The 12,278-nt window shown below is 50.0% G+C and overlaps 1 protein-coding gene across 1 annotated transcript in view; it reads right to left on the reverse strand.

The window, feature by feature from the left end:
- ZNF638 (zinc finger protein 638) overlaps nucleotides 1-12,040 on the reverse strand; it is a 113,556-nt gene extending 101,516 nt beyond the window's left edge. The window contains exon 1 of the mRNA XM_053255820.1: nucleotides 11,934-12,040. Coding sequence (XP_053111795.1) covers nucleotides 11,934-12,004 — 71 coding nt within the window. The 5' untranslated portion in view covers nucleotides 12,005-12,040. The remainder of the gene's footprint in view (nucleotides 1-11,933) is intronic.
- Between the last annotated feature and the right edge of the window lie 238 nt (nucleotides 12,041-12,278).

A 12,278-nucleotide genomic window follows, 5' to 3' on the forward strand; every position in this document is an offset into this window, starting at 1 on the left:
CAGCCGTGAGCAGATGGCCGGCACCTGAGCTGTGTGAGCAGATGGCCGGCAAGCTATGCGGCTGCTGCTGATTTCTTTCCTATATATCCCTCCCCATTTGGGATGAGTGGTGGGGATCATATTCTTGGGTTAATCAACAACCAGTCTGTCTCATTTGGGGGCAGGCAGGCCGGCCGGCCGGCCGATCTCTGTCAATCCATGGCTGAGATTGCAGTTTCAGGCTTTTGCCTCCCTTTTGCCTTAAACAAAAAGGTTTGCCTTTTTAAAAATAAGGGGGGGGTGCTTTCTCCTCGCCCACTCCACCCTTGCTGCAGCTGCCACTGCCCACGGAGAGGGGCGGCAAAATTTGCTGCTCTTCAGATTTGGCCCCCGTAGGCAAATGCCTGCTCTGCCTCTCCAATAATCCACCACTGCTCTTGGGGGCTGCCAGGTTTCTTAGCTCCTGTCTGCTATGCTGTCTATCTTTTTAATGGTTGTTGCATTTTGGTGATTTATTGTGCTTTTTATTGTTTTCATTGATTTTAATGTGGTTTTTATGGAGTTTTACTGTGTATTAATTTTTGTAAACCACCTTGGGATGTCTTTTGAAAGATGGTATAGAAATTGAATAATCAATCAATAGATAGATAGACATTGTCCCTGCTAACTTGGCAAGAGGCACCTTTTAACATGGTGATTCTCTTTATTTAGCAGGGGGAGAGTAGCTGACCCTCTCCACCCCCAGCTCAGCATTCCTCCACTGACTGTTGCTGGTGTCTATCTTAGGTTTCTTTTTAGATTGTGAGCCCTTTGGGGACAGGGTTCCATCTTATTTGTTTGTTACTTCTTTGTATAAACTGCCCTGAGCCATTTTTGGAAGGGCAGTATAAAAATCAAATGAATGAATGAACGAACAAACTTCAGTGCTAGACCCAGACCAGAGGGCTGCTCCTTTACTCTCTGCTCTCCAGGCATGTAGGTAGAGAGACTGGGAAGGGTGGGCAGAGGTATTTAGTATCTCATTTCTCTTCTGGCTGGGCTAGGAGTAAGTAGGGATGTGCATGAACCCATTTGGAGGCCCTTTTATGGCCTCTGAACAGGTTCAATCACTGGCCAGTTCGAACATTCGGCGGGGGGAGGGGGTGTTAAGACTTTAAGGGTGGGGGAGGGTGCACTTACCCACCACCCCCGCCGGCGCAGGAGTCCTGCAAAAATTTTCAGGGCAGCAGTGTACTTCCCTGCTGCCCCTTCCCCTCTTAGGCCGGAAGTGGCCAGAAGTACCAGGCATGTGTGTGCACACGCACTCCTGCACGTCAAGACAGGCTCGCACCCAATCGCGACATGCGCAGGCGCGCCTGGTACTTCCAGCCGAAGAGGGGAAGGGGCGGCAGGGAGGTACACTGCCATCCTGAAAGAGTTTACCGGATTCCAGCACCAGCGGGGGGAAAGCAGGGAGAGGGGGAAGTGCACCCTCCCCTGCCCTTAAAGTCCTACCCCCCACCCCTTCGAGCCACCCCTGCCCGGTTCTGTGCACATCCCTAGGAGTAAGTGGCTTCCTTTGCCCTGCCTGCTCCTGGTTCTGCAACAGGAGACCATTTACGGAGCTTATGCGGCTTTCCTGCAATCCAATGTACATGCCTGTCAGCATTCCCCTTTGACTTTCCATAAGATCAAGAATTCCAGCATTATATGGTTATTTTCCTCCCCAGTCCCCACAATTTCACATTGACCAATTCTTCCCTCTTGGTATTCCCAGTAATATTTCTGGCGAATAACTGCTTATGCAGATTGAGTTAACACGAGAGAGAGAGATGGGGCAGCAGCCCAGCGGCGGAGCGACCATTGAGCAGACAGGTTCAAAGAACCCGGACCGCCACCCCTCAGGGGCCACACCTTGCACCCCAGACACGCCCCCCACATCTGACATCAGATGCAGGGGGCGGGGCTAGGGGCCACTGTGGCAACAGAACCCAGGTCTCCACTGGCCTCCCACTGCACCTGCCGTAGCTCTCTGGTTCACTCTCCGGCTGCATCTCTGTGTGGTAACAGTGATGGCCCTCCTTACACAACATGGCAACAACCCACACAACTCTCTCCCTGGCCACCCCCTGCCCTACTTCAGGAGGTGACTGAACCCTCTGGCCCAGTCAAATACAAGCCATCTTGAATCCATTTACTCTCTATTCTGTTTCCCTGTCCACCACTAAATTTTTAAAAAAGAACTCCTAAGTTAACTTGAAAAAGGCTTCACTGTGGAAAGAATGGTGCTCCTTCCTTCCTTCCTTCCTTTCTTCCTTCCTTCCTTCCTTCCTTCCTTCCTTCCTTCCCTTCCTTCCCTTCCTTTCCTTCCTTTCTTTCTGGGAGTCACCATATCTCATTGCAGCTTCTTTAGCATCCTCTATGGCAGGAGGAGCCGGAGGACAAAGCTTAAGAAATGCGCCTTACAACGCACCTTTTCCTTCACAAGTATTCTTTAGACCAAGGAGGTCTAAAGCAGGGATTCTCAATGTTGGGTCTGCAGGTGTTATTGGACTTCAGCTCCCATAATCCCCAACCCCAGTGGCCTTTGGTTGTGGATTATGGGAGCTGAAGTCTAATAACATCTGGGGACCCAATGCTGAGAATCCCTGGTCTAAAGAACCCCCAACGTTGGGTCCCCAGATGTTATTGGACTTCAACTCCCACAATCCCCAGCCCCAGTGGCCTTTAGTTGGGGATTATGGGAGTTGAAGTCCAATAACATCTGGGGACCCAATGTTGAGAACCCCTGCTTTAGACTAAACAGAAATTCACTGATTGATAGTGAACAACTGAATAGTGACTGAAGAACTTGGGAAGGCCATATTGCTTCCAATTCTTCTTAGAGAAGGGGCCTGTGAAAGGTGAGGGGGCACAGGTGAAGCTATGCTTGAAGGGACCCCCTCTTGGATCCAAACCCAGCGCGGCAGTTCCTGGAGAACTGCTCAAGATGGATTCTCTGATCTCTGCAAGTTGGCCAATTATCAGTAAAATCAACATTCTATATAGGACGTTATTGCCTACTTAGAATCTTTATTAGTTATAAAATATATGTACCACTTTTGACCAAAGCTTCCAGAGTTCTGTATTATCTTCAATTAAAAAGAACACTTTAAAAACCATACAATAATGTTTGTTTTTTTAAATTTAACTGATTATTTGTTTCTTTGTTTATTTATTTTCATCTCTGGGGAGTTAACAATAATATAAAAACAAGTTTAAAACATATACAAAAACATAAAACAATTTAGATAATTTAAAATCAAACACAGATTAAAACCTACAAATTTAAAAAGCTGAAAAAGCTTGGGTGAAGCGGTGGGTTTTCAAGTGCTTTTTACAAATTGTCAGAGATGGGGAGGATCGTATGTCAGTAGGGAGCACCTTCCACAATCTTGGGGCAGCAACCGAGAAAGCCCGCCCCTGTGTGGCCACCAGCCAAGCTGGCGGCAACTGGAGACGGATCTCTCCAGACGACCTCAGTGAGAGGTGGGCTCATAAGGAAGAAGACATTCTCTTAAATACCTAGGGTACAAGCCGTTTAGGGTTTTTAATGCTTTAATGTGATTTTCATGGAGTTTTATTGTATTTTTAATTTTTGCAAACAGCCCTGGGATGAGTTTTATGTATGGTGGTATAGAAATTGAACTATACATAAAACAATAAACAAAAATCACATCACAGCAGCAGTAGGAATCGTCCGTGCAGGGTGCAGTAACAGAAGCCATGCCAAAGCCGCAACCAAGATTTCTGGCTCCAGACCCAGCTCTGCGTTGAGCATAGGTGCTGGCCCTTGGCCTCCACAGGGATGGCCATGGAGTCAAAGGTGGTCCATCTTCCGCTGCTGCCTGCTGCTCGCCATGCAAGGCAGCTTGGACAAAGCGGGGGGGGGGGGTTGTAAACAGCAGAGTGTGGCCAAGACCAGGGGAGCAGAAGGCTGCTGAGGGAGTCTGAACTACCCTCCAGGATGATCAGGTGCAGCCGAAGGAAAAGCTGAGCCCCCTCAGAATGCCAGAAGGGAATGGTCTGGGCTCCGAGAGGCGGGTTCCTTCCTTCTGGGGGGAACATCACTCCATCCAAAAGTCAGTCCCCGTCCATGTCAGGCTTTGCATGATCAAACTCCTCCTTTTCCTTTTTCCATTTCCATTTGTAGCTTAACCTATTGTTTTTCCAGCTCCAGGAATGTATGAATGCATTTTAAAACAGATGAAGGGAGACTATGTGAAATATAACATCAAATGTTCCTAAAATATAAACTGCATGAAGGTAAGATCTTCTTTACCTTCTCAGCCTTATCACCAGACAAGGAGTGATAACCCAGCGTCTGGGATCAGCAGCCGCTGCATGTCGGTATCTTCAGATGCAGTGTGTCAGATGCATCACCATAACACCTTTGCCTGTTATGTCAGTGAGCACCACAGAGCCTCGGGGTGGGCAGGGACACCCGCTCCCCCACAATCCAAGATCTTTCCCTTCCAGTCCTTGTTTGCAACAAACCATAGTTTGTTAATTCTCTGAACAAGCAAACTGTGCTTGCCTCTAAACCAGAATCAAACCCTGATGTAAGCATATCTGAAGCATTCATATTTCCCCTACATAAGTTATTTGGACACTGCAATGAACACACAACGCACAGGATCAAGGAGATGGCCAGCCTCAGCTTGGTGGAGTAAGTTTGCTGGAAACCACAGTCACTTGGGCTGAGTCTGGGGCGGGACAGCTTGCTCTTGGCGTCCCCTGGTTTTAAACAATGCATTCATTTTGTATTTTAATCCCTCCCTTACCCCAAGGAGCTCAGCATGGCATACATGCCTTTATTTTATCTATTTAAAATATTTCTGCCTTGCCCCTCCAGCACACTACTGCTCAGGGCAGCTTAAAATAAAACACATGAAAACAATAAAACAAAGCAATAAAACTATACTAAAACTACAAATAAGAATGAAACAAGCATTTAAAAAGCAATATAAAATAGCAGACAGGACTAAACCTGAATTAAAACTGGGGAAACCCAATTGATTGCAAAACCCAATCAAAGGTTTAATTCCCTAAATGCCTGCCTATGGGTAGTAATGGGCTGGATGAGGGATAACAAATTGAAGCTGAATCCAAGCAAGACAGAGGTGCTCATTGTGGGGCATCGGAATTTGAGGGATGAGTTAGATCTTCTTGTGCTGGATGGGGTTACACTCCCCCAGAAGAAACAGGTACACAGCCTGGGAGTGTTCTTGGATCCAGGCCTCACCCTGGTATCCCAGGTGGAGGCTGTGGCCAGGAGCGCTTTCCAGGCGTGGCCACCAGCAATTCTGGCACCCTTACACATCATTGCCTCTGGCCAGTGCCATTTGGGCCCCTACCCTCTGAATACCAGTTGCAGGGGAGCAGGGTGTGCCCTCCGCTCTTGCCTGTGGGCTTCCCAGCGGCACCTGGTGGGCCACAGTGTGAAACAGGAGACTGGACTAGATGGGCCTTCCTGGGCCTGATCCAGCCGGGTGGTTCTTATGTTCCATATCTTTTGCTTCAGTAGTGCAAGGAGAAGATGAAAACCTAAAGGGCAGCATGCTGGTTGGCTTTGCCTTGTGAGCCTCTTTGGTGCCTCCGGGCTGAGGTCACGGCAGCTGTTTGACGAGGGCCATACAAGGAAATCTGTTTCGTTCTGCCTCACACAGACAAAACAGTCAAGCAGGTGAAGAGAGACCTTGTCCTGTCATAACCTCTTCCCTCTAGATTGTTTGCCTGGGTCTTGAACCAGCGGGCGCTCAGCACCTTGGCAGAGTGGCACAGCATCTCATTAGAATGAGGGATGGCTGTTTCATCACCCGCCTCCCCCCCGTGTGTGTGTGTGTGTGTGTGTGTGTGTGTGTGTGTGTGTGTGTGTGTGTGTGTGCATGCACACACCATAAAAGGACCAGGCAGGAAGCCAGCAGTGCTAATTAATACGGCTCCAAGGGACAGCATGATAGGCACGAGGGGCTTAGAGGCCGGGGTCGCTCCCTGCAAGAACACGCTCCTCGTCTCGAGGAGGAGGAGTGGCACGCTGTCTTTGGGCCCCGCTGCTGGCCACACGGTGACCCTTGGGGGCACGGCCTTTTGCCTGCGGCCAGACACTTTGCTCTGGAAGCCCCTGGCATCGTCCTCTTCCTCAGAGCCCTCCCCCTCGCCCCAGATTCTGGTGACGGCATCTCCCAAGCCTGCGGCCCCCACACTTGCTCCCTGCTGCCCAAGAGAGGAAGAGCCGGAAGCGGCTGGCCAAGGCAGCTGTTGTGGACACCTGATGCCAAAGGTCAGCTTGCGAGGACTGGCTGGGCTGCTGCGGCAGGCCCGGTCTCAGATGTCTCCCTTTGCAGTCGCATCCCACACACAAGAGCCACCAGGACTGGCTGCGACCAGACGTGATGGTCCTCTTCAGACATGATAGGACGGGGCCGGACGTCTAGGGCAGGAGAGCTGGTCTGGTGGTCGCAAGCATGAATGGCCCCCTTTGCTAAGCAGGGCCCACCCTGGCTTGCATTTGAATGGGAGACTACATGTGAGCCCTGCGGTGAGATATTCCCCTGAGGGGATGGAGCTGCTCTGGGGAAAGCACCTGCCTGCTTGCATGCAGAAGGTCCCACGCTCCTGCCCTGGCATCTCCAAGATAGGGCTGGGAGAGACTCATAGGGACATAGGAAGCTGCTTTATACCGACCATTGGTCCATCTCATTCAGTTGCGTCTACCCAGACTGGCAGCGGCTTCTCCAAGGTTGCAGGCCGGAGTTTCTCTCAGTCCTATCTTGGAGATGCTGCCAGGGAGGGAACCGGGAACCTTCTGCATGCAAGCAGGCAAGTGCTCTTCCCAGAGAGGCCCCATCCCCTCAGGGGAATATCTGGCAGTGCTGACACATATAGTCTCCCATTCAAGTGCAAACCAGGGCAGACCCTGCTTAGCAAAGGGGGCAATGTATGCTAGCTACCACAAGACCAGCTCTCCTCTCAGCTGGAGAGAAGCTGCTGCCAGTCAGTGTGGACAGTACTGAGCTGGATGGGCCAAGGGTCTGACTCAGGAGAAGGCAGCTGCCTCTGTCCTGCTCAGCCCCGTCAGCCATTTGCAGCAGTGCCCATTGCAGGATTCCCATCACAGAATCACTGGCTGCCACCACGAATACAGCATCCGCCTCTTCAGGCAAATGCTGATCTGCACTGCCGCAAAGGGCCTGTCCTGCCGGGGCCAGGGTGGGTCTTCCCGCCCCCTCCCGCCGCGATGGGACAGAAGACTGCCCCTTGCACCACCGTGGGCACCAGTTGGCTGTTCCCTTTGCTCTTGGCTGGCCACAGTTCGCCATGGAGATTGTTCGGTTTTTAAATGGAAGCCAGTGAGGATTCGCCACGAAGCAGGGGCAAGGCAAAGCCCAGAATCCCTGGCAAGCAATGCACTCGGCCAGGGGCTCTCAGGCTTGGGTGGGTGCCCAGGCACGGCTGGACGGCAACTCCCGTCATCCCCAGACACAATGGCCAAAGGGGGACCCCCATCTGGAACCCTGCCTCGCACAGCCACACGTTTGGCCTGCCGCCACTGCACGCAGCCTGAGAGTTGCGGCCCGGCATTCACAAGGACCCTGCAGAGAACGGAGGAAGCTCCTCTCATGAGAAAGGCCGCCACTTGGCTGTCATCACGGAGGCTCTGGGACTCATACGGTTGGCACTGACTGAGGGTGGGGTGGGGGGGTGTCCTAGGAAACCAGACTCTCAGCTGCACCTTTGTCCACTGGAGTAGTGGCCTTGGACAAGAGGAGAGTCCAAGCTGGAAATCTCTACCCATTTCCCCTTACCATCTTGGGGCACACCCTGGCTCATTGCTTCGCTGCAGTGAGGCGTCTGGATGCCTTCTGGTGGTGGTGTGTTCTGCGCAATGTCAAGCCAAGGTGAACCAGCCACCCAAGTGTCTGCGACTACATTTCTCCTTCCAAGACGCGCTAGTGCGAAGGCTGAAGAATCCACCGAGCTACAAGAATTCCCTGCAGAGGATCTCCAGGGAGGCTCCCATGTCAGGGGCCTCACTCACAACCCAGGGGCTGGTGGCGTCACCACCCTCCTCGAATATCAGCTGGGATATGGCTCTCCTCTGAGCCCAGCACAAATCCACATGGCCCCCAGCCTCAGGTCTCCACTTCCTTCCATCCTCCCTTCCAGCAGCCCAAGAAGCCCATGTGGGCCAGGAGCAGCAAAGCCCCTCCCAGAGAGGTCTTCTCATGCCACTCATTTCAGTGGGGTTTGTGTTGGAGCAGTTCCTTGTTTATTGTGCCCAGTGAGTTGGAACCGCAGGAGGTGTGGGGATGATGAGGGTGGCGTGGAGCAGCTAGGATGGGCAGGGATGCAGCCCCGGGACATTTTCCCCTCCAAGGGCTCAGCAGGGACGCAAAGTCTTTGACCTTCCCAGTGGAAACAAGATGCTGCTCTTGCTATCCCAACAGTCAGTTACTGAATATCAGGCGACAATCGAGGCTCTAGTCAGTCTTCCTGTCTTCTGTTACCAGGACTCCCCCACCCTTTGTGGTTGACCATCCAGACTGCCCTTCTCGGTGAAGAACCACTTGAGGTTCCAGCTCTGTTGGGTTAAGAAACTACCCTTGACAGAACCCCCCCAATTATTGCATTGACCTAAGCGGGGGGTGGGGGTGGCCATGGGATGGGTGGGGCTATGGGGGCTGTCACAGGGAGCACCTGCCCCTCTGAATTTGTGGCTGCACCACTGGACAACGTCATCATTAGGAGTTTGCCATAACTGGCTTTAATTTCTGGTAATGGCTGCACTGCAGCATCTGCAAATGGGATTGTTTTATGTGTTTTTTATGGGTTGCTTTCTGCCTTTGCATTACTGTCAGCCACCCAGAGTGTTACAGAGTGGCTAACAAAGTATATTAATAATTATTATCAGATCTAAGTTTGAGAACCCCTAGTCGAAACGATACACTCTTTTATTTGGTTCCTGACCGGGGGAAACCCCTAGTCTGCAGCTTCTAATGAGTATTTTCTTTTCTTATTTTTCTGCTTCAGCAATCGGGAAACCAAACCATCTGGGGGGGAGGGGGGATCAAGCTCTAGAAAGGCTCCTAAGTAAGTTCTTTGTTTTAAACTTAAATATGAGCTGCACTTCAAGACAGGGAGACATGATAGAGGTCTATAAAATCATGCATGGGGTGGAGAAAGTGGAGAGAGATAAATTCTTTTCCCTCTCACACAACACTAGATCCAGGGGTCACCCCATGAAATTGATTGCCAGGAAATCTAGGACCAGCAAACGGAAGTACTTTTTCACACAACGCATGATCCACTAGTGGAACTCTCTGCCACAGGATGTGGTGACAGCCAACAACCTGGATGGCTTTAAGAGGGGTTTGGATGACTTCATGGAGGAGAGGTCTATCAATGGCTACTAGTCAGAGGGCTGTGGGCCACCTCCAGCCTCAAGGGCAGGATGCCTCTGAGTACCAGTTGCAGGGGAGTAACAGCAGGAGGGAGGGCATGCCCTCAACTCCTGCCTGTGGCTTCCAGTGGGCCACTGTGTGAAACAGGATGCTGGACTAGATGGGCCTGCTTGGGCTTGGAATAGTAGGGCTGTTCTTATGTTCTCACTTCTCCAGGACACACGTCACCCCTACCATGAACTCACAGGGTGGACTTAGGGAAGCCAAGCCTCCGCTCCCCACCTGCAGTAGCTGGTGAAGAGGGCTTGTCCTTACAACTGTTGTGAAGTTAACAAAATAATACCTAAGAAGCCCTGTGAACACTCAAAACTGTTGTACAAACACTAAGTATTATTATTATTATTATTATTCATTTTAATGGAATTGCTTTTTTGCCATTCTGTTTTATTCATTTATTTAGTCAAATTTGTATGCCTCCTCAAACTTCCGTCTCTGGGAGGCTTACAACAACATAAAAACAAGCCAAAACACAAAAGTAAAAACCTCAAAACAATTTTAAACCACAATTAAATTAAAAAGCTTGGGTGAAAAGCTAAGTCTTTAATGACAATTTTTTTAGGTTGGCAGAGATGGGGAGGCTCTCCTCTCAGCTTTACTTTATACTAAAGTTAACAACTATAAAAACATACAGTTTTACATACCGTTACACAAAATTCCATAGCATAATCAGGTAGTTGCAGCACTGAAAGTCAGACATAGAGGCAAACGCTATTTTGAAACGTATTGCCCCAAAATACATCCACAAGCTCTGCCCATCCTTCTGTAGAGCGAATGGCCTTGCGATATAATCTGCTCCCTTCTGTAATATGTTAACTGAGCCCTGCACTTGTCCGTATCTGGTAATACCAACCAGTAGCAACGGCTTCTTTCCAACTTCATCTTAACAGCTGAGAACAATCATCTTATGCCACCCAAAGAGATTACTTAGGCCAGGGGTTCCCAACCTGGGGGCTGCCAGATGTTGCTGAACTACAACTCCTCCCACCATCCCCAGCCACAATAAATTGTAGCTGGGCATGATGGGAGTTGTAGTTCAGCAACATCTGGAGTACCCCAGGTTGGGAACCCCTGACATCGCATCTGTACGTGCCGTTCTTCAACACAGATGTCTACGAAGCAGTTTACATAGCAAAAGGAATGAAAAGACGGCTTCCTGTTCCCAGAGAAACAGACACCGGAGACAGCAGCCACAGCCACTGGGCTGGCCTGAAGAGGGAACGCCGCTCACGACGAGAGAGGCCCCGCTTGAGAAGGTGCCCCTTGGCCCAGTTTGCAGCTAGGGCAACGTTCCTGACGTCCTGCTCTCTAGCTTGGCCCCTCTCCACTCTCTAGCACCTTTCCCACTCTTCTCTTTGCCTCCAGTGCTGTTTGTCAACGTCTTTCTTGCACTGCACTGCCCAGAACTGGACCCAGTACACCAGCTGCCATGATTCTCTCTGTCTCCTGAACCACTATCCCAACTTCTGTCCATTTCAAACCATTCACTGTAGGGCTGCAGTCTTTAGTGGGTGAAAATGACTTCCATAATTAATTGGGTGACTTTTTGTTTGTTTGTTTGTTTAGTATGTACTTGTAAAGAAATAGGTTGCTCTCAGAGACTAACTGGAAGAATTCTAAGAGAGTTTAATACAGCATAAGCTTTTGTAAGTGACAACCCACTTTATTAGACGCTGGAGAAACAGAAAAATTGGCCATTGAAATCACAGGATGGGAACATTCCATGAGGCTTAAAAGGTCAGGGGTTAAGATACATCAAGTATAATCTTAATAGTGTGACAGAAAACCCCAGTCTCTATTAAACCCCAGTCCAATTCAATCAGACTCTCTCATAAATGCAGTTTACTGGTCCATACAACTTCCAGAGTGGATCTTTTTCAGCACATTGTTTTAAGTTCAATATTTTTAATGCAGCATTATTTATAAGTAGCAAGTGGAAGCATAATTCTCAAAGAGGCACCCACCCACTTCAGAAGGGATATTTATTAATGCATATCACAGCTTGGGCCTTTTCCCTATTTAGGTCTTGCCTCCTCCTAGAACTTCTGACTGCAACGCATCCATGCTTCCCTCTGCCTTGAAAAGGATTGTTTTATTCCTATGCAAATGTAACCACTTTATTTATTAAAACTAAAACTAATTTGATTAATTGATAAATTAATCAATTTGATTAACTGATTAATTGACCTGGGCAAGAGCCCAAATTTAGTGGTCAGAAAGCAGCTTGTCTACAAAGCATGAACAGGTGACAAGGCAAAATGCTGTGGCGGGGGGGAGGATTTCCCTTCCTGCAAGCTGGACTCAGACTTTGACACAGGAGCGCTCCTGAAATGCCTTCCAGTTCGGTCAGTGGAGGGGGCCAGATGTCAGCCAACACACACAGAAAGGTCACCTCTGCCTTATCGATGGGCACGTTAACCTTTCAGGGCCCGTCGTCTTCCAGGGGAGACCCTCTCGCTACAGCTCTGGACTTACCGTCTTAGCGGGTCGAGAGGCAGCTGCGCTCCGTGGCCCTTGTTGCCGGCTGTTCTCTTCCCGTCTTGCATTTTCCCATCAGAGAGGCCAGAAACTGGTCCTTGGCAGACACTTTTCTTCCTGGGACTTCTGGGGGATTTGAAGAGGGTGCAAACCCAGCGTGAAGGATCGGCTTAAGCAAATCCAACCCCAACAGTTCCCCCCATCTCCAGCAGTCAATGAGAAAAGGAAACCCCGGATCGTAACCAGGAGAGCTTTTTTCTGCAGAGAGCTGGGCTCTCCTGCCAAGATGTTCTGTGGGTGGGAATCAGAGGGGGCACACAAGGCTGCCCTTCAACAAGGACA

The sequence above is a fragment of the Hemicordylus capensis genome, chromosome 5 (assembly GCF_027244095.1).
Source record: "Hemicordylus capensis ecotype Gifberg chromosome 5, rHemCap1.1.pri, whole genome shotgun sequence".
NCBI classification, from domain to species: domain Eukaryota; kingdom Metazoa; phylum Chordata; class Lepidosauria; order Squamata; family Cordylidae; genus Hemicordylus; species Hemicordylus capensis.